The following is a 24,042-nucleotide window of genomic DNA, read 5'->3' as shown; positions in this document are numbered from 1 at the left end:
TGGGGGTCTAGCTCATAAAGTATAGGTCGAACTGCTAAAAATATTTGTGTTAACATTTGTCATGATGCAATAATTGAAATTAATGCAACACTTTGTTTGAAGTAACTTGAATTTTTGCACATTTTTTGTTACAAAACAATGATTTTTTTGTCAAGTCCTTTTTTCGTAACGTTACTAACCAGCCCTTTAAGTTGCCATAGCAATTCTAATATCTACTGGATTGTATTCATTCTTTTCTATATCATAAACCTCGGAAGGATGAACATGTTTTTAACATGATTTTGACTTGAAATGAATAAATGGTGATTTAGTAGTAAAAATAAATATCTAAACTTGTTTAAATGTAACGTTACTAACCGCGGAATTGCCCTAATTGGTTTAATGGGTCAGTGGAAATCTGAATAAAAGAGAGCATGGAATTGAGTGTTACAGAGGTTCTTAAAACATAACAGTCACCAGGGTACAGTGTTCAAATTGATGACAAATATAGAGTTCCCTTTTAAATTCTGACACACGTCTCCAAAAAATGTGAGTTTTCTTTAAGTCTTGTTTTCATCATCCATCTCATCTGTAAAAAAATGAAAAAACAAAAAAAATCTTATTCTTTGCCTTGGGTTTCAGAGATTCCCATTTTTGCCCCCACCCCCCCCCCCAAAAAAAAAAGAAAGTTGAGAAGCAATGAATTAAAAAAGAGAAGCTATTAATTTCATTAAAAACAAATAAAAACAAGATTTTATCTGAATTTTTCGTTATTTTCTGAAAGAGTACCATTTCTATATACAAAGTGTTTTGTGAGCATTGAATCATGCAATTACAAAGTTGAAACTTTTTAAGTAGTGGTTAGTACAGCTTTTGTAGAACAGTGTTGCTTTGACTTTTTATCAATTTTTGTACTCAAGGGCCCGAATTCACGAAGGTGGTACAAATGAAACCATGGAGCGCGAAGTGTCGCACGGAATATTTCGTTACGAAATTGGTCATTTCGTCGACAAAATGACCGTTTCGTTAACGAAATTATCATTTCTTGGATGAAATGTTCACTTAGTTACAAAATGTCATTTCGTTACAAAATCATCATTTCATCGACGAATAATGACTGATTTCGTAACGAAGTATTCCATGTGACACTTGGCGCTCCATAGTTTTTGTCCATGGTTTAAACCATGGTTTCATTTGTACCACCTTCGTGAATTCGGGCCAAGGGGTTCATGAAAGTTCTTTGACATCCTAGTAAAACTATCGGCAGTTTTGTAAATATGAATGAATGTGTGTACTGATAATGAGCCTGTCGAGGATAAAAATAATCTCATAGACTCCACCCCATTCAGTGGTTGCTAGGAGACAGTGCCCTCCAATAGTGCCCTGAACATGAACATTTGTACAGTGTAGAATTGTAATCACTTATTCCAGTCTGTTGTGGACATCTAGTTTTGACAAGTCTTAATTCATTGCAAGTGGAAATCCACCCCCCTAAAAAAGAGAAAAAGTTGTATGACAGCTTTTGATTGGTGTTATTGTTGAAAGTCACATCTAGTGCTCACAATTTCAGTGTCTCATATTGCATAATCTATTATTCTTCACAAGTGAAGTGTCACAAGTGAAGTGTTCTTTTTCTATAATGTCTTTTGATATTCATAGTATTTGTAATGAATTTGTAATGACTCTGTAATGACTTTTGAAACAACCTTGATATGATACTGCTGTGCTATGATGTCGTATAATGTACACTGTTTCCAAGTTACCCCTGTGTATTTCTTGAGCTTTTGCATTATCTGTTAGATTGATATGTAATAGGCAAAAAAAAAAAAAAAGGTAAATGAAAACATTTTTTCACGATTGAGTTGATCACTCATTCGTACAGAGCATTATATCAGGGTTACTTCACGTCTGGCATACAATGTATAATTTGTATGTGTAAGTTCAGTTCAAAGGTGCAATACCTATCTTTTTTTTTCTTTTGTTTTTTTAGAGGGAGATCCATAGACTGAGTGATCTGTTCCTTCATTTTCATTATGTAGAAAGTTCAGTGTGATGTTGCATAATGTAATATACAGCTTACAGCTGTTAATGGTGTAATCTGACATACAATATATGTGACCGTGCATCACAAAACCACAAAAAGTTGCATGTCCTGATTTTACATGAAGACTCAAAATAGGTGAAATGGTTCAGCTTAGTCGATCTCTGCGTTTTTCATCTTTTCGGAATGAGCAATTCTTCTTTTTCATTATTCTAGAATTTGGGATCAGAAAACAAATGGGAAGTTGTGTTTTTTTAGCAGTTTTTATTGAACAATTTTCCATAGAATAGTGTGATTAGGTATGTCTTAGAGGCCCCTTTCCATTTCTTATAGATCCTCGTAATACACACTCTTCACTTTTACAACTCTAATAACTTCTGGAAGGATAATGCTTTTGCTTTGAAAATTGGTATTGGTAATGAATAGAATGTGTTAATAGAGCATGTATACTATTTTAGCTTAATCTGCTCATCCCTTGATTATTGTTTGCTAAGGCATTTTGCATCCTGTCTTTTGTCCCATTCATTGTACAGCCTACACGGCTTGATAAGATTACTTGCATAGACCCTATACTTTGGAGCCTCTCTTCTCAGTACATATATCAATGATGCACAGGACAGTGTGGATCAGGATGCGCGAGTTAAAGGCCTTGTTTACATTTGGGAGCAGTGATTTAAAAAATATTAAAGATATCGCATTTGATGCAAATATGTATGTCCGTTGTATCACAAAACATTCTACCATATAAAATCTTCGCAATAAAGCCTAAAATATAAGGAGGTATCAGTATTTTTCTCAAACCATAACTGTAGACGGTTTAGTCTGGAAACATTTCTATCATATCTATTGTTCACATTTTGTGTATTTAACAGTACTTAACATCAATTATGCGGATTCAAATTTTTACATTGGTTGTTTCTATCTATAACTCACATTTTAGAACTATTTTGAAGCACTAAAGCTGGGTTTTTGTTTTATCTGCGAATGGTCAATTGTGCCTTTAACTTTGGAACTGTTTAAACCCACGAGCGCAGCAAGTGGGTTTTAGACTGTTCCAGAGTTAAACGAGAGCATCCAATTCTCACGGATCTATGAAATTGGCCTGTGCATCATTTGTGTTATAAAATGGGCCCGTAAATTCTTGAAATACAACCATTTTCCCCATCATGTATCCGGTTCACATAGAACAGACTTGAGCCATGCGTTCGGATTTTAGCCGACACATGACTCAGTGTGGATCAGTAAAAAGTCAATGCATGACAATTGACTAATCAGATTGCAGAGATTCTAAAGCTCATTTTATAATACACGCTTTTCCAGAGTGTGTGCTTTCTTTCCAGTACATGTATTTACATTGGTAGGAGAGTCCATATGAATTGAGTTAATCTGCCCTTGCTTAAAGTTCATGTCTTTGGTGACTTTTTGTTGGTTTTGGGATGCAGGATCACGTATACACCTGACACTATATTCTTAGGTTACCAATGTTTCATGGAAAGGCAGAACTTCATCTTTTCTTTTCTGTTCAAGCAGGTCTGTATTTAGGACACACCAACAAAGGGCTTTGTTTGATACCTGTTTTTCATTTAACTGATTTGTACGAAACGTAGCATGAATATCAAATGCAAGTAAACTCATTGCCCATGAACCTCATTCGTTATTGAACACATTGAGATCTGTTCTGTTTTGTTTTGTTCTTTCTTTGTCTTATTTTGTGGAGTAGATATTATGGATTTCTTGTACAGTATTTTGTTGCGATTGTTGAAGCACTTTTGAGTCTAAATAGAAAAGGTGCTATATAAATATTGTTTCTTATTAACTCCCTCCCCACTCCTTCTTCAAGGCAAGCATTTGTGCAGCTACCAATCAGTCGATCAGCTACCAATCAATCGATCAGCTGGGTACACATCAACTTTGCAGTATTACACGTTAAAGGGTTTGAACAGTTCTGGTTGAGGTAGAGATTCATGTTTTGAACATTCCTAAGTGAGATAATGAGAAATTGCTTATGAAATATTGAAGAGCATGTAATTCTAAGAAGGATTCAAAGTTTATTTGATGAAAATTGGTTTTCAAATGGTTGAGATATCAAAAAAAAAGTGATAATAATAAAAGGCGACAGGCCACGCCTTTTATTAGGATCTCTTTTTTTCACCTTGTTTTTAGATATCTCAGCCATTTCAAAACCGATTTTCATCAAATAAACTTTTGATACCCCTTAGAATTGCATGCTCTTTGACATCTCATAGAGTGGTTTCTGAATATCTAGCAAAACGTTAAAAGCTAAATCTTCACCTCAACCAGAACTGTACACGCCCTTTAAGGACGAGAAGGTTGGTTGTGGCTCTTCATGGCTACTGAACTTAAAATGAAGGGACATTGCAATAGCAAGAAAAGAGAAGAAAAAGGTTTCATGAACAAAACAAGAAGTAGTCGCTGATATAACAAATTCGTACTGTAAAAGAACTGCAACTTGAATCAGAGTGCTTAGTGTGCCATATTTTGTGTTCAATAACTGTCTCCTAGTTATGTGAAATATAGTGAAATCTTTGTGTTTTACCTGAATATGACCCTGATTATTCAGCAGATTGCCCTGTAAGATTTCAAAGTACATTTACACAGAAAAAAAAATATCTATATGTATATGTGGATTGACAGTCATAGTATGACATTATAGGTTTGTTAACTAAAATTAACCTTGACTCAAGGAATTGTATAGTATTAAATTCTTTTGTTTTTTAGACAACCAAGTTTAGCAAGTCTCCTATGGAGTATGTTGTTGATTATAACATGCCCTCACTTTAAGATTTTTTGACCTGTTAACCAAAAAACTTCAATCTTTTGTCTTGGGGTTGCACACACACACACACACACACACACGCACACACACACACACACACACACACACACATATATATATATATATATATATATATATATATATATATATATATATATATATATACACACACACACATGTAAAACACATATATTAGAGAGAGAGAGAGAGAGAGTAAATTGTCCACGTGTTGGCGTGATAATATCATCAAAAACAAAACTGACACCAAGTTCATGCTGTATTCACCTACAGTTTATTTCGGCACACAAATTTTCGAGCGATTCGCTCTTTCAACACTTGAGAAAGAGCGGCGAATCGCTCAAAAATTTGTGTGCCGAAATAAACTTGGTGAATACAGCATGAACTTGGTTTCGGTTTAGTATATATATATAATCATAAATAACCGCAATTGGTTTCTGCTCGGAGTTCAAGAAAGTATAGATTCACAACAGTAGTTCAATATGAAAACTCCGTGAGAGACGTAGTTTGGACGAATTTTCGCCCATAATCACTCAATAGGGCTTTGTCAAGTTAGTGGCAGATTTTATTTTGAAAGATAAAATCTGCCATTTACTTGACAAAGCCCTATGGGCGAAAATTCGTCAAAACGTACATCTCTCACGGAATTTTCATATTGAACTACTGTTTTGATATATATATATATATATATATATATATATATATATATATAGACATAGATATGTTCATAAACATATTTAAATTACATATTATTTCATATCGTGAAGTTGCCTTGGCCATGTCTGTGATGGTTGCTGCATTTTGTATAATTATGACAACGGGAAGAAGGAGCCAGTGGACGTACTTAGGTTCGTTCACCTTGACGACCTTTGATATCGGTGCCAAGCTTTAGACCTTTTGACAGATCTTCTTAGAGCTGAGCTTTGAAAATCAACAACGAAAATCAACCAATTTGGAACAGAACTTGGAACAAAATCATATTAAAGCAAAAACAGCAACATGACATAAATCAACATGCACTCAACCTAAGCAGCATTTTTTTTTTTTTTGTAGCGGTGTTAGAGATAAAACAGCAATATGGCATGAACAGAAATCAGCTGCAACACAGTGGTAATTGCAATGAAGTACATGAAATTCAAAGTAGCATACAGTGCACTCCCTTTATAACGAACACGTTTATAACGAAATTCCGGTCACGATTATGGCACGGAAAAATCATGCCCCAACATTATCATTTCTATTATTTTATGTCCATTTATTTCGTTATGGCGAAATCTTAATATAACGAAAGAAAAGTGCCGGTCCCGAAGATTTCATCATAACGGGAGTCGACTGTTACACAATGTATAGGGCCTAAACAACAAAATTAAAATAACCAAACGGAATTTAACCAAGCAAACTGAAATTCCTTTGGGTGCATGGTCGCTATAGACAGGTTTGACTGTACCTTGAGTCTGTGCCAGGATGTACTCGGGTAAAATCGTAAGACTATAAAGAGTGCATGAACAGGAAGCCAGGCCGTCGGATCCGGTAGCATCAAGGACAGCCTTGAAGGAGGTATACTAGAGACGAACGTAACACGTATAGTACCCCTTTGCTAACAGCTGTGTGCATAGGCTTCCAATGAAATGGGAATTCTGGACCAGTTTAGTTATAAGATGGTCCCACGATTAAGAAAAAGTTAAATTTGATAATTATAGGCACATCATTCACAATTGCATCAAAGTTAAATGAAAATTGAGAAAGTTATGAAATTTCAAAGTTTCACTGTAATTCTCACGAAGTGCTTCTTAAACAATCGGTAATGAATTTTTTCAAATAAGTGAGTTGATGTCATCCCTTCACAACTTGGTATCAAGTGTTATCACCTCATATATTTGGCGTATACTGTACCCAGTCTATTTCCCCAAAATAAGCTTGTAGTACGAGCCTTTCCTTACAGCAGTACCTATGTTACAACATCATCAATTATCAACTCAACTAAGAAAATTAATAAAGAGAAATCAGATTTCATATGCTGTCCATGTTCTGTGAGTATTTTTCTGTATGGACTGTACATCCTGTGCCACTATCCTTCGTCACCATGAGTATCTTCACTAGCTTTTTTTCCTCATTTAGCTCTGTGTACTGGTTCATCGATAGTCACAATTGTGTAATCAGGAATAGGGATGGGAGGGGGATTCAACCTTGCGTTTGTTAGGCTGGCCTGGTGTTAGGAGCTGCTCTGTAACCAATTCTGCTACTTCCTCAGGTGGGTTCTTGTGGGGCAGGGATGGGTTTAACCTTGTGTTTCTGAGACTTGACTCCAGATGTGAGGGCTGTCCTGTAGTGACAATTGTTGAAGGTTGAATCAAGGCCCTGTTTTATCAAAAGATAAAATCAATTTTAAATGTCCTTACCACACAGGCTGTCATGCATAGACACAGCTGAAATCAACAATATAATCAATTTTAACTCTTCATAAAAAAGGGCTCAAGTGAGTTCGTAGTGCATGGGCGTCACCACGGGGGGGGGGGGGGGGTGCGTTGGGTGCGGACGCACCCCCTTTCAGACTTCAGTCTGCGAGCGACCTCAACACCGGACGCTAAATAATTATTCTTTGGTTTATTTGTTTGTTTTTTTGTGTTTTTTGTGTGTGTGTGTGTGTGTGTTTTTTTTTTTTACTTTTGTTATTTTGCACCAATGACAACAAATCGTGGGCAAAAACAATTATTATCCTGGGCTCTGTCAGCATTAATTTTATACATATCTACGTATTCTACAGTGTTTACTTTTTATCGACCGTACTGTACATCCGTACGGTATATACGGAGCACGTACACGTTTGCTGTATACGTGTGCTACTTACAAGTATGTAGGGTCTATGTACCGCACGTTAATTACTTCTGACCAATCCATATCGATAATGCGAGCCCAAGTGCGAGCCTCAGCCTCATAAAAATAGTTAGGAGGGGCAAGTATATCATTTTGTCCAACCCCCCCCCCCCATAATTCCCGAGACGAGAAGACTTTCTTGCTTTTTTGCCAGAAAAAAAAAGTTTACCCCCATAAAAACATTGGAAGGGCAAGCATGTTATTATTTTGCCCCCCCCCCCCCATAATTAATAATTAGTGAGATGAGAAGATTTCCTTGCTTTTTGACAGGAAAAAAAGTTTGCCTCCATAAAATGTTCGAGGGGCAAGCGCACCATATATTATCTGCCCCACCCCACATTACTATAATTCCCGAGATGAAAAGATTTTCTTGTTTGTTTGTTTGTTTGTTGTTGTTGTTGTTTGTTTTTTTTTTTTGTTAGAAATCTGTCCAATTATTTCGCCCAAAGTGCGCACCAGATGGCAGGTTGCTGAATTTCAATTCTAAAAAAGCGAAGTCTCTCTCGTGTGGGAGGGAGATACCTCTTCCCACACCTTCCCTCGTTCGGTCTACTTTTCATGGACTTAATACACCTATATATAGATTGACAGATTTACAAATATTTCATCGAAAGTGTGCACCAAATCTGTCACTTTACTTAATAAAAAATGCAAATGTTCCGTCGTAGGGGAGGGGATATTATCTCCTTTCAATTAAAAATCAACCCTTTCCCAATGGCGTAGCCAAGACTTTACACGATGGGGAATGACAATTTCCGGATTTTCCACAAGAAGTGTGCTTCAGATCGCTTTATTTCAATTCTAAAAACTCAAAGCTCCCACATCCTCCCCCTATGCTCTACCTCACTATACCCCCAACCCTACGGTACATGAGAGAGAGAGATTCAATGGTGTTCATTTGTTACCAAAAAATATGAAGGAGCTCATGTTCGACAATGGCATAGACGTTCTTTTAAAACTCTATTCGCTTCTGTATGCAGACGATGCGCTGATACTAGCAACAAGCGAAAATGAATTACAGTTGGCTTTAAATGCTCTCAGTGAATACTGTAAGTTATGGTCTCTCCAAGTCAATATCAGTAAAACGAAAGTGGTTATTTTCTCGAGAGGAAAGGTCAGGAGATTTAAACCATTTATGTTTAACACAGAAATATTAGAAGTTGTTGATGAGTATACATATTTGGGAGTAGTGTTCAGCTACAGAAATAATTTCAAAAATGCCCAAGATAAACAAATCAGTCAAGCAAAGAGAGCCATGTATAACTTGTTGATAAAATCTAGAAAATTAAGGCTGCCTTTAGATATTCAATTAGACCTTTTTGATAAACTTGTTTTGCCCCAATTCTTATCTACAGAAGCGAGGTATGGGGTTACGAAAATCTAAAGCAATTTGAAGCCTTCCATACAAATTATTGTAAACAGGTGCTAAGATTAAGAAAAACTACAATGAACTGCATGGCCCTTGGTGAGCTTGGGAGATTTGAAATGTTTTACACCAACATGACGTTTATTCCTCTCCATGGTTACTACACATCCAGAAAATATTAAACGACTTAGGACTGTCGAATGTGTGGCAAGACTACGGACACTTGTCTATTAAGTGGCTGGGGCCAGCAATTAAACTCAGGCTTTGTGATTTGTATACTCAAAACTGGATGAATAAAGTTAACACTAGCACGCAGTGCATCAACTATAGGATTTTTAAGAGCTCCTTATCATTGGATTCTTATTTAACTAAATTACCATGTTTTTATAGAACTTCACTTGCAAAATTTAGGTGTCTTAACCACCGTTTACCTGTAGTTTCTGGAAGATATAACGGAATTGAAAGACAAAACAGACTATGTAGCTTTTGTAACCTCTGTCGGATAGGAGATGAATTTCATTATTTATTTGAATGCCTAAAGATGGAGTCATGCAGAAAAAAGTTTGTTAAACCGTATTATAGGATCCGCCCAAATACATTGAAGATGAATCAGTTATTCAATACAGAATGTAATAAGGAACTGCTAAATCTAGCTAAATTTTCGATAGAGATAATGAAGATCCATTTAACATAAAACTTTAGTATTGTTCCCTTTTTGATATCTTAATTCTGTTATTTCATTATTGTGTATATACACTGACAGTGTACAGTTGTGTTTCGTCAGTTTTTTCCTGGTTTGTATATACATATTGAATTATTTGGATTGTTTTGTTTTGTTTTTCACTCTTTTTTAAATCAATCTCATATTGTAACAGTGTCTTGAATTCGATACAGATAGCAATTATAAATGATAATACTAATACCCGGTGTTGCCTAGAAGAAATTTTGATCAATATAATCTAAGATACATTTTTTTAACCCATCTGCATACTTTGATACATTAATTCACCACATACATACTCAGTCAAGATTTTCATTCATACATACATGCATCTTTTCTATTGTTGTTTTTACTGCTGATTGTAAATAATGTAAATAGTTTATCAAACGCATTTCGTTCAAGATTTTCGCCAATTATATCAAATGTATATTATCTACTGTGCTTTGCTGTTGATTTGTAAATAATGTAAATAGTAGTTATAAATTGTATTTTTCTTCGTTTTCGTGTTATTACTCTGTGCTATGATTTGATTTTCCCCAATACTCTATATTTGAGTGACATGGGAAACTAAAAAAAAAAAACATTGTCATTGTCATTGTCATTGTCATTGTCATTGACCCTACCAGCCAAAATATCAAGAATCCTTCATAAATTCCCCCAAAATTCTCGGATCACTACCAAAAGTTAATCGTTTGTTACATGTGTCATTCTCAACTTTTTCTGCAAGTTTCATCCCAGTCCGTTAACTACTTTTTAAGTTATTCTGCACACGGACAAACGAACGAACTAACAAACAAACCAACGGTAACAAAAACATATAACCTCCATCGTTGGCGGAGGTAACAAACAAACCAACGGTAACGAAAACATAACCAGCCTCCTCCCTTGGCGGAGGTAATTAAGAGCAGTTGGCCTGGTCTGGACTCCTCTTTTTTTCTCCGGTTCTCAGGAATTGCGTCATCCCTTGACTAGATGTGCACACAGTACGGTAGTAGGTTTAGCAGATACACTGTATCTTTAGTCCAGTATCTAGACTATAGTTGTGCAAGTGTCAATCATGACTATTGCCATGCTTGCTTGGGGATAATTCACTACCAAACTATGTAGAAATGCAGGTGTGTCTGATTCTGTTCTTTGTGTTACTGCAATGGGGAAAGAACTATGCAAACTTTAAAGATATAATACAAGTAAATTAACACAGTCCATTGTGTGTACATTTGTACAAGTGTATGTGGGTGTGTGTTTGTGCACGCACATTTATGTGTATGTGTGTTTGGTGTGTGTGCTCGTACATGCACGTGAAACTATAAATAAGATGGAAAAAAGCAACAATGACCAACATACTTATAAAAAAAAACCCTATCTTTAAACCTTGGCAAAAACATATCCAACACACAGTAACAAAGTACAGTGTATCTTGCACATACAAAAATATCATTAAGAACACATTGTACAGGCTCCCCCTCAGTGGAAGATGTCTTTATAATTATGTAGGAAACTATGGCCAAAGCACTATCTTTTAAAGGTATTAGCCCACATTTGTAAACCTGCAGCAATTGGTCTCATAGTTAGCATGGAGTATGGGTATGATTGCAGTAACACCTGTGCAAAATTTCGTTCCAATTAGTCCATTACTTTCATAAAAATAAATGAAAATGCACCGTAATCCGTATGCATGCGTGTAACGCTCGCTAGCTCCGGTCCACGTACGTGTTACATGTACAATGTACGTAGCTATAGCCCGCGCTCATAATTCGATTTTGGGTCGGGTTGACCCGGTTTGAAAATTGATTTTAAAACGATGATTTTCTCTCTTTTATCGAATGGTATAGACAAAGAGCGACAGGTGAGGTATGTTACTGTTATAACTTGTACTTGAAGTCATATTGGACCTGTTTTATGCAGTTTTGATTTTCGTGGGTTTGCAAATGTGGGCTAGTACCTTTAATATGCAGTCTATGAACCTCTTTTGTGCATTCTTTCCAAACATATGTATACATAATGAATTCATGAAATAATTTTCCCAAGTCAGAGTATGTGTATATTTCAAATACACACTATTTAAAATATACACGTACACCTAACTTGGAAAAATTATTTCATGAACTTATTTCCACTCTTCCTATCAGTGACTTGTTTCTTTTTTACAATCTACATTGATTGTATCATCTCGTTCTACAATCACATTAGAAAAGGGCACATCAAAAACCAAATGACTCTGATTCTGATATTTTAATATATGGAAAAAGCTGTTTTTAAACTTCCCATATAAGTGCACAATTCAATGTGATTCAAACTCATTGCTGAAACAAAATATACAAACATTACCTAGACATTGCAACCTTTATTCATATCATCCAGGCAATACTATGGTCAAGTCAAGTACACATAAACTCTTAAAAAATGTGTAGATTAGCATGTGAACTAAAAACTAGTCAAAGGGGAATGGGACTAAAGGGCAGTGGGCTACAGCAAACAATGATGTTAATTTTTAATATATAGAATTAGGAAACAGAAATAGCAAGAAGTGTATTCCCATTTGCAGAATCGGACATACCGTTACACAACACACAAAATGCCCAGTGTGTATGATAGCAAAGCAAACATCAAGCACATTATGCACACCAGTCTCCATGAACGTCACTTCAGTGAACGATGACCATGCATATCCAACCATAACATTTGTGATTGCAATTTTGTCAATGTCGTATATTACACTGCACCATGATACAATGAACCCTACATGTGTCGACAGCCACAGGACTAGCCCCAAAAAATCTGCTGACTTGCACAACACATGATTTATGCACAAGTCAACAAAACAAAATTAAGGACAATCTGGGGCTTTTCCATTGCATCAACTTGCATGTTTTGTAGACGTATGTGAGGTCAGTTTGCACAAGGTTTGGTATTCAATGGTAACGGATACACTGTACATACCTAGAACAATGTCTGTATACTAGCTCTGATCAATGATGCTTCATTTAGCATTGTATTTCCTTCTCTCCAAATATCAACCGATCACATTAAGACACACACAAACATGTCCAGAAAAATGTGGGAAAAAAGGCAGATATTTGTTCATTTTACATAGTCATAGTGTGCAGAAATGGCTAAGTGTTAAAGAGCAGCCTCACCTGCATATTTGACTGCAACTTAACATTCAAAAATAATTTTCTAAAAACTGCTTATAAAGACATTCCAGCTTTCCTACCAAAACTATGACAGATTAATGAAAGTAGCATTTGGCAAACTATATCACTTAAAAGCTCACCATCTGAAATTAATAGAATATATATATATTTTTTTTTAATGAAAACAATAAATACATTGTAATAACATCAATTTTTAAGGCTTTATCAGGCTTTTGTGGCAACAATTGACTGAAAGAGGAAAAAAAGGAGTTCTTGAACTTATTTTTAAACTGAGGATCTTTACGATGCAAACCTACAAATGACAGTGTATATACATGAGTATTCTATGTTTTTCTTCATGATTTTTCACAGGTGTGGCTCACAGTCTCACACCTTGGCCATCTATTCTAATACCGGTTAGAGGTTCTTGTTTTTTATTTGCAACAGATTGATAAATTGCCCTACATCAATGTAAACAAGCACCAAGTTAACTGGTGTTTTTAGAAGTAGCCATGATAAAAACTCATTGGCATACATACTCGGGCTGGATTCAAACCATTGACCCCCTGATCACTGGACAGGCTTCTCTGGACCGCTGGACAAATACTGGACCACTGTGCTTCCAACCGACAGTTGGTGCTCGTTCAAACGGGTGCTGCATATTTATTCAAATCAATGAAATTCTTACTTTTTTTTTCATTACCGACTGATAATGAACAAAACTTGTCCCGGGAGTTTCATTAATTTGAGGCTTTTTGGGTTTGTTGATATTGCCATAGTTGGTTTTTGGTGCTTTCAACTGTTTTCAAGCTGAAACCTGAACTCACATGCACACTGATTGATTGTAAGGAACCTACACACTTATAATTACCTCCGCCAAGAGAGGAGGTTATGTTTTCGTTACTGTCGGTTTGTTTGTTTGTTTTGTCCGTGTTCAAAATAACTCAAAAAGTAGTACACAGATTTGGATGAATTAAACTTACAGGAAAGGTTGAGAATGACACAAGTAACAAATGATTAAATTTTGGTAGTGATCCGAGATTTGGGGGGAATTTATGAAGGTAGGGTCAATGAACTTGGGAGTTCAAGCTGCGCATTTTTGAGGTTTTCAAACGTGCACTAAAGTGCGTGCTCTAGTTTCTGCCTGCTAGGGTGAGGCACGCCGCGCAGCTGAGGGTTTATGATGTAACAAAGGCTTATATGGGTGGAAATCACTGATCTCTATGAAAGAGCCCAAAGAGCTTTTCCCCAGTGATGGAGATGAGAAAAATCTCTTTGGGAAGAGCAAGATCTTTGGTGGAAAGTAGCTGCTTGGCAGAGGTCTGTTCTCTAAGAGTGCTTTTCTAGTTGTAGATGTGTTTGTATTGACCTGGAGAAGTAAAATGCTATAAGTTTGAAGATTCAGACCAACAAAAAAAACAAGCAAAAACAAAAAAACTTTATACAACAATACAATCAACAACTTAAAAATACATTGAATAGTCACACCAACAGCTGGCTTTCCCCCTTATGCAATCTTCAAAAGCTATGTCCACGCAAATCTATTACAGTAACAAGAATATAAAGTGGAGTACTCAAATGTGAAAGCACTATGGTCAATAATAACCTGTACATATAGTGCATATACAACTTGTACACTGTATGTAAATTCACTAGGTTTGATCGAGTGGGTTTAGAAAAAACATCAGGAAATATTCTCAGAACTTAATTTCTTTTACTTTCATATAAATATGTTAGTCTAAAAAAAAGAAGAAAAGAAGGTGCATACTAGTATAGGAAATCTGCTCTATATAAAAACATAAAGCAGTTTAAACACATTCACACACACACACTAACACTACTACTCTCACGTCTATGTTACAGATGATGATCTCGCGTACATTGTTGTATGTTTTATGAAATCTTGCTTTCATTATCTTGTGAATTCATAAAACAATCATTCTGTACAGAACAACAAGTGCAACAACAACTATGACAGAATCCTGCCAATTACGTGTGTAACAACAAACCCACATGGCCATAATGACTAGCTAGTGCAGCAGTACATGTATATTCATATCCAGGTAAATGGTCACACAGCTGTTTGGAGGGCATGATCACTTCAATTTCCGGTCTGCTAAGCAAGCAAACTAAATGGAAAAGTGTAATAAAAAAAAAAAAAAAATGCTAGATAATATATGGCATAAACCAATAGCATGGCTGAAGGTATACAGAACTTTGGTACAGGGCAAGTATCGATTGCAATTGAAGATGAATATGCATCTAGTTGGCAAACACATTTTCCAAGTACCGTTTATCTGACCTTTCTTCTTTTTTTTTTTTTTTTTCTTTTCAGTATTCATGGCAGTTCAAAAGATTGTAACTGTCAAAATATTAGTTTTGGTGGCTCTCTTTGTAAAAAGCATTACCTGTCCACATGCTGTCAAGATAAAAAGCTTCTTAATATATATTGATCCATATGCAAAGCTTTAGCACCCTTTGCCTGTACGAACCTTGAGACTACTTGTATGATAATACACTTTCCTAACCACAGCACCTTTAAAGTTGCCAGACATGGCCCAAGTTGGGATGACACACCACTTAACGCAAATTCTCACCTACCTTTTAAAATTACACAACTGCCCGGATTAGAATGTAGCTTTCCAATTGGTCAATTGCCTATCACATGAATGCAAATTCTCATCTACCTATCAAAATTTTTTACTGTACCATCCGAACAGATGTGAAAATCTGAAGACTTAATTCCATGGACAATTACAGTATCAACATATCAACTTGGTACATGTACATCAGATCAGTACAAATACATTTTGTAAATTTGAAAAGAAATGGATGATATGCCCCATTTGTACACTGCATCTAAAGCAGTTTTATTCTAGTCTACACCTCATTTGGATACCTCACTTTTAATAGTAAACACAAGTCAATTGCTGTCTCCTTTCCATCACGGGGAGAGAATAGTGATGCGAAGACGTATTTTGATGGGTTCCACCCATCTAACTTGAGCTCAAGATATTTAAGCAAAAGATGGTCCCCAGCATTGTTTGTTGTATGTCCAATTAATGTGCGACACACAATGAAGGCACTATTCTCCATAGGGAAGCCTTACTCTGATTACCAAGCACAGGACAAATCCAGCAAGAACACAGCTACAAACATCACCATCATTTTCCATTTAGTTAATCTTGTTTCAGCACTGTCAAAAGGCTAACCTTGTGTAAGTAAAACATTGTTTAGCCAATTCAAGACCACTGAATTTGGTTGGTGAGTCTAAACCCTGCAGCTAAATCATAAGAAAATGTCCCAAAACAGAATGCAGGGACTCCAACTCCCCCACTTAGAGGTCATTTTTGCAAAATACCGCGCTCCCTCGCTCGAGGATCAATTTGGCCTGCTCTAGCTGTGTCTCCCTTTAAAGCATAATTCTGTTTTAGCTTTCTCTTGCTGAACTTTTTCATACATGTTATAGAAATATGGCTACGACAGCACCAGTGTGCTACATGTACGTAGCTTCCATGGCCTTATAAGCAGACCCTGGACGCCAGCCGCAAGGGACATCAGGCTTGTAATTTGCCCGTCAAATTGTGCACGGCAACAGAGTCTCAAGGTTGCTATTTAGAGGTCTGGGTGGGAGAGTCTCCCATTTAGATGCAAACACCCACACTTCCTTCATCAACATGATTTCTTGGTTTAGCTCAAATTACTACATGGCCAAGGAAATGAATACAAAATCAGTGCGAGGAAAGTACTCAGTGAAGTTAACTCCCAGCATATCTCTTCAAGTACCGAAAATAAGAGCTATGTGTGAGCTTGCCCATAATGTACTAGCCTCCTGTGAATGGTCTATGCAATGTGCACAAAATCAACTTTTACTGTACAGATGTACAGTACCCATCCAACTTATTTAAAAGCATGTCATTTCATAATTATTGCATTACATGCACTTTACAAACAGACAGCTGGTCACTCGAGTTGAAGGAATGATAATTGACAAATTTGATTTGTGAGATATAACAACATAAAATCAAAAGAATGAAGACAAAACAAACTAAAACTACAATGGCTTTTGCATTAGAAAAGCAGCAATAGTTAGCATTTATGAGAGTGCAAGTTTTAGCCACTAATGAACATACGAAAGACATAATTCTCAGTAACAAAGATTTAATGACCCCAACTCTGTGAGTACTGAATGCATAAGTTAAAAATCAATCTTACAAGTATGCTTAGCCTGTTTTCAAAGCTGAGAGCTGCCTTCCTCTCACACCACGCTGCCAGTCTACTCCATGTATCACAAAACTAATTCAGTCAAGGGAATAGCTTTCCTGATAGGCCTATCAGAAAAACAATTTGCAATGCATCCTTTTCTTTTTAATACCACTGCTACAGAATCTACTATGTGGTAGTTTTCTTCCATAGAAGTGTACAGGATACCATATGAGATACATGTATTACTCATCACCTGAAATTACTAATCAAATTTGAGCTTAAAAATTATTCCACACAGTCTGACACAACCGGGATACACAGAATCTTGAGGGTTGGTTTCACTGCTGACTTTGCAGCTCTACTAAAACATGGTAGTGTAAAACCTTGAGAGAAAAAGATCCATTATGTCATAGACTAAAGATTGATTCACGGTCAGGGTAACTTTCACATCATGAACTAGACACATTAACCTTGATGAGAAGAAATGATGCCTTACACTGTGCTCTTACACTCAAATTACGAAGCTATGAAAAAGTGCTACAAATGCTTTTGTTTCCCACTTCATAAGGTACATGTGTATACTCCTGAGAATAATGATTGTAGATATTTTGCATTTCTTTAGCTGTACATCAGTTTTCAAACTTCATAAACTACTCAAGGCACTTAACATAATCTCATGTGGCACCTCGTTAGAGACATCAGTCATAACAAAACCTTCTTCAATATAACAAGGTGATTTTGCAGGTCCAAACTCATTTTTCAGTTTTTGTGATCTATTTAAATGCAGTGAAAAACCTGATATAGTGATATAGCAAATGAAAATGCCATCTTGTTCTAGGTACGTCTTTATGAGGTTCCCCAGTGTTTGAAATCTCGCCCACTTTGTAATGTTCAGATTCCTACCAGGTATCTATTCCTACCAACCGGCAGTGAGTAGTAGTTTCAATGGGGTGTCTTGCTGAATGTCTTGCAGGGATCATACCTTGAACCTTCTAGCAGAATATGCTATTCACATCCTTTTAGATTGTGAGAGGTAGATTGAGCAGAAATTCAACACATGGCATTCCAATGCCAAATTACAAAGCAATACTGTAAAACCAGAAATTTTTGCGTTGCACGAAACTTCTTATGAAATTTGTCAAGCCCTGATTTGCAAAAGTAAGATGCATGCGAAAGTTTTGGTCCACACAATGCATGGTATGCCAGTGGCAAGATTTGCAAACGTTCACACCATGAATGGTTCTGATTTTAGAGTAAATGAAAATAATTATAATGAAAAAAAAAAAATTGTCATAAAATATCAGGACGTTCTATAAAAGGACAGTACTGGCTTTTGAAGACAAAAAGCCAAACAGGGCAAAGAGGTGAATGAGCAGATGTGAGGAAAGGCAGCCCAAAGCCTGGAAACCAGACTAATGCTTATGTAGAATGATTGTCATTCACTCACAAAGAACACGTAAGGAAGGCATGTTATTAGGCTACATTTCAGTCCCTCTCTGCCAGTGCAGAGGCTGCCTCTTGTCTGCGGTCACAGTGCTGCTTCGATGTCGTCATCGTTGTTGATGTGAACCGTTTCGCCAAGATCTGCTCTGTCATCGAAGCGAATAGTGTCTGCAGCCTGGTGGAGCTCAAAGATAATAATCTGTGAGGGGGAGAGTTGTTAGACGCATGGTTAACAGTGACAATCAAAGCAAAATAATTATAGTCTTTTTGGCAAATAATGATTAAAATCACATCTTTTTGAAAACATTCTGCAAAAGGTCCCACACAATATGTTCTTATTAAGTTTGCTCCCCTTTCTATACAGCTGTACAGTCAATCTGGGGAAGTCTTAAAAACATTAATTAAACTGCATAATTAACAAAAAACCCACATACAAGTTTTGTATTGCAAGTTTTGCACAGATATTGCCATTTCTTTTATATTCAACATGACATCTTATACTAGTAACTAAAATTTCACAGCAATATCTTTAAAATTTTAACAATCAAATCAGAGACTCAAGAGTAAAAGCATGGCACATTCTGTACAACAAAACAAAACTAGAAATGTCGCTATGGCGACTGGTATGCCTCAGCCATAATGCAGGGTTCTCCTATAAATAGGTCTATAGTACAATGTCTTGACAATGTGTGATGACAGTTTCACATAATTGGCAAAATATCAAAATAACAAGTGATGAATGTTCACTTTCCGTGAACTAGGTTTTGCTATATTGTCTAAGTGTGCAGGTACATGCATTTGGGGATTTGAGGATTTTTACTCGACTTTTAAAGGGATGGTACAGTATTGGCGGCGATGAGAATTGAACTTTTATCTTTTTGCAAGATACCAAGAAAACACTTATGATATAGTACAGAACATACCATTTTAACAGGAATTCAAAGTTTATTTGATGAAAATCGGGTTTTGAGTGACTGAAACATCCAAAAACAAAGTAAAACAAAGCAATCGTAATAAAGTGTGGGTCCCACACTTTATTAGAATCGCTCTTTTTTGGATATCTCAGCTATTTCAAAACCAATTTTCATCAAATAAATGTTGAATTCCTCATAAAATTACATGCTTTTTCATATTTCATAAGAGGTTTCTCATTATCTCACCAAAAAATGTTAGAAACCTGAAATTAGGTCTCAACCAAAACTGTACAATCCCTTTAACCCTTTTATAAGTTTATGCATTGAGTAATTTTCAAAGTATGCAAAAACAGTGTAATTTCAGTATTAAATAGAAACTTTTTGCATTTTAGCCTGGCCTTTGACCCTGACCTTTGACCCTATGACCTTAAAATTCCCAAGAGAATCACTGTCAGTGTAGAACATGCATAAATATGTACCAAGTTTCATGATACCTTGAGTCACTTTCAAGATATGGAGGAAAAAGTGAAAATTTATTATTCGGCTATGACAAAATTCTGATATAATGAAAAAAAAAACTGCTGGTCAAGAGACTTTGTTTTAGCGGGAATTGTCTATAGTAACTATCAAGCGTGTTCACTCTGTGCATTGTAATGAGGACATATTTGAGGACATATTCAAGAAACCCTTCACAATCCTGCATCTCACCTCATTCTTGCCCTGCTGAAGGAGGGGACCAGGCAGGTAATAGTTACGCTGAGGTCCAATGTTCCAGTACCTCCCGAGATTAAATCCATTGACGAAGATCACTCCTTTTTCCCATCCCTGCCATCCACATGGGATTTTAAAAATAATAATCACATCCAAGATGAAATTATTAGGTAAAGAGGGCATATCATGGTACATTACAAAGTAATGAAGCAAATCCTAATCAAATGATTAGTTGAGAGCATACATGTGACCATCCATATACTTTCCCTATCACATCATAACTGACATCTGATGGCCCTCAGCATCTCACCTATTCACTTGTCTTCAAGTAACAAGTTCCATATCTCGTTTTGCTTATGACTGGTCATTACAATAAAAGCATATGACCAGTCATTAGCACTTTGACATCACGATGGTGAGTGGACAAAATTTCATCATTTCATTTACTCTGGAAATTGGCTCCTACAGGATTTAACATGCCCACTTCATCATTTCATAAAACAGATAATGCACATCACTTTGTTCAGGCATTAATACAATTACCCACACTACGTACTCCCAAAATAGTCCAGACACTCTCAGCGACTGCCTCAGGCGAGTTATACTGTTCCAAGGATACCTTGTGGTGGTAATTCTTACTAAAGCCCATACTGATGGATATTACTTGTCTAATTAGAACTACATGAGGTCCTTCCCACACGCATAGAGACCATCTTATGGCATTTTGTGTTCTAAGAACTAACTATTATCATTATTATTATCATTATTATTATTATTATTATTATTATTATTATTATTATTATTATTATTATTATTATTATTATCATTATTATTATTATTATTATTATTATCATTATTATCATTATTATTATTATAATTATCGTTATCTCTCCACTCTCTATTAATCCATCTTTCTATCAATCCATCTATATATCTATCTACTGATATTCCTCTCTCTCTCTCTCCTGCACAAAGTCACATGTGACAGAATAGCTTGGAAAACTCTTCAAAACCCACTGCACCAAATATAAAATTCCCCAGATGTATGGAACTCCATGGGACAAGAGAGCTCTGGTGTACCTTCATGTTGATGAATGTGTCCTTTGGCTGGCTGTCTTGAATTTCCAGAGTAGCCCTATAGAGGGCAGGCTGCTTCTCATGGACACTGTAAGGGGCCCATTTTGGCGATGAAGAGACACTGTGAACCACACAAAGGGAAACAAACCAAACAAAAAGTTGTGAATGAGATTTGAAGTGGGCAGTCTTGACCAGGAGGGGACCATGGTTACGTGCTTGCTGCTCTGGGCTTCATCAAACAAGCTACATCTCGCAATTTTAGCTGGTGTAAACTAAGGACACTATTTCTGGTTGATGCTAGTAATATGTAATCCTGCATCACAAAACGGACACAAAGTCGCCAGACATGGATTTTTAGTCAAGGACAGATTCTGAAAGAGCAGATTTAAGCTTTAAAATGATGTATAACTCAATTCAAATGGCCTCTCCTACCCTATCTAAATATTGGAAAGAAAGCACACACTCAGGAAAAGTGTGAACTAAGAAAAGAGGCTCTGAAGCACATGGTCTATTCAAGTGCTTTAATCTTTACCAAGCCATGCTAGCTGTGCGATGAATGGGACAAAAAAAAACAAAAACAAAAACAGGGTGTTAACCACCAGAGTAACAACAATGAAGGGATTATTAGATTAAATTTAAATCGAGCATGCTTTATGAATACATTCTGTCCATGATTAATGCCACTTTTCAAGGCAGTAGCATCATCCTTTCTAAAGTTATTAGAGTTGAAAGTGGAGAGTGTTTACAGGGTTTTTAAGAACGAAAAGAGGACTCTACAGACACACCTAATCACACTATTCTCAACAAAAAAAAAAAAAGTGTTGGAGATAAACTGCTAAAAAACATACTTTCCTGTTCATTTTATGATCCCAAATTTTAGTATAATATAGAAGAGGACTTGCTCTTTTAGAAAATATTAAAAAGTCAAGATTGGCTAGGTTGACTCATTTCACCTATTTTCAGTCCTCACACAAAATCAGTGCGTGCGACTTTTTGTTTGTTTTGTGATGGACAGTCACTTATTATACACCCTCTTTCTTTATTTTATCTTACAGAACAGAAACAAACAGAGTCAAGCAAGGTACATGAAGCAAGGTCTTAGTCTTGGGGATAAAAATGTGACAAAACAATGAGAAGCAGAAAAGAAAATACATAGCAGATGAGCCCTGTTCATTTGCTTTTGCAAATAATATCCCCCTTAAACATGGACATAGGGCCAGATCAAACCTCTCTTTGTATACAATATTAACTAATTTGTTCGTCAGTATTCTTGTCCTTACGCCTCCATGAAGTGGGTCTTGAATTCCAGTGGGTACATCTCCCATTTCTCTTGCTTTTTCCCATCGAGCAGAACGTCACCCACCAGTCCTGACAAGGCACAAACACAAATTCCATCAAAATGAAATAAATCAATAGACCTTTACTTTGCTTTACATTCAAGGAACTGCCATTACTGCAAAACAGTTACATAACATATTAAAATGCCATGTGAAATTTTCATCCCTTTTTAATCTGTTCCATATGGAAACCTAGTATACTAGGCTCCCACAATGTTCCCAAAACGTAGACAAGAGTGTCTGTATTCATGTTCTAAATTCATGTTGATTATCATAACTGTGTATTCCAACGTAGTAAAGCACTTGTTCTGCTATAAAACTCATACAAAGACATACCTAGCCATCAAGGCTGAGCTCACTCAATTTTGACTTTCACTGACCCCAGTTTGGTACCCATGTAGTGTATTAAAAAAAAAAAAAAAGAGTTTGCAAGTCCATCAGTGCACGCTCTACAGTTTGCTATTCACAATCTACCATGAATATGGCAAATTTCAGGCTTTTATTTAACTGTCATAGATTCTAATACACAGTTATCAGCATCTATACAAGTCAAATAATATACAATTGTATACTTGTCACCCAAATATGACAACTGCAAAGAAAAGATACCACCATTCCTGTTGCTAGCATTTACTGAACAAAAAAATACCACACTGCAGTTGAATTAGTTAATTGAAGGAACTTAACCATACAATTTAAAAAAAAAAAAAATGCTCATGTAGAACATGGACAGGGCAAATATTTACCTGATATTAAAAAAAAAAAAAAAAAAAAATGTTTACTAGTTGATATACCTTTATGCTCATGCTGCAGAGTTTGATCATAGTTTATTCTGCCAAGATTTTCGACAAGAATATCAAGCACATTGTCGGATCCTTTTCCCTCCTGTTGATGCAAAAGAGAAGACATTGAAGAAAGAAAAAATGCTACACGTTACATTGCAGGAATACGTTCCTACATACATGTACATTGAACACTGTTAAGCAGACCAAGCCTATGTCAAATGATCAGCTAAGTCGGTGAAAATTAAAAAAAAAAAATCCCTTCCTACATTCATGGCTTTACACGTTATTCCTCCATACTTGCAGATTACAGTGCTGTGAATACTGTCGAAGTCAATATGTTTTCCCCTATCTCATCCATATCAACTTAGGCAGAGTTGACTGTACAAAAAAAAAAAAATAAAAATAAATAACAGCTATTTATATTACATTAGTCCCTAGTGATTAACGACTCTGGCAGGAGATATATCTCAACATGAGACTTTTTAATTTATGATTGACAAGACAGACATTGGCAGACTTTGCTCCCCCAGCCCCCAGAAGACGAGTAGTAAATCAAGGACTACACAAAGGGTGGGAAATGTTTCTGTTTACTGATAGTCCTGCTGAAGCTTCATCCACCATTACAAACAGAAAGCAATA

At 36.1% G+C, this 24,042-nt stretch overlaps 1 protein-coding gene across 2 annotated transcripts in view; it reads right to left on the bottom strand.

Annotated features, from left to right (window-relative positions):
• Positions 1-18,581: 18,581 nt before the first annotated feature.
• LOC140229992 (beta-galactosidase-1-like protein 2) overlaps positions 18,582-24,042 on the bottom strand; it is a 35,322-nt gene continuing 29,861 nt past the window's right edge. For both annotated transcript variants that reach the window (XM_072310190.1, XM_072310189.1), the window contains 5 exons: positions 23,413-23,503; positions 22,562-22,649; positions 21,285-21,402; positions 20,202-20,318; positions 18,582-18,778 (listed from right to left, as the gene is read on the bottom strand). In XM_072310190.1, the coding sequence (XP_072166291.1) occupies positions 18,665-18,778; positions 20,202-20,318; positions 21,285-21,402; positions 22,562-22,649; positions 23,413-23,503 (528 nt within the window). In that variant the 3' untranslated portion in view covers positions 18,582-18,664. The remainder of the gene's footprint in view (positions 18,779-20,201; positions 20,319-21,284; positions 21,403-22,561; positions 22,650-23,412; positions 23,504-24,042) is intronic.

This window comes from Diadema setosum, chromosome 6 (assembly GCF_964275005.1).
Source record: "Diadema setosum chromosome 6, eeDiaSeto1, whole genome shotgun sequence".
NCBI classification, from domain to species: Eukaryota; Metazoa; Echinodermata; class Echinoidea; order Diadematoida; family Diadematidae; genus Diadema; species Diadema setosum.
Note: the sequence above shows the minus strand (reverse complement) of the source record. Positions and strands in the feature narration are given on the sequence as shown.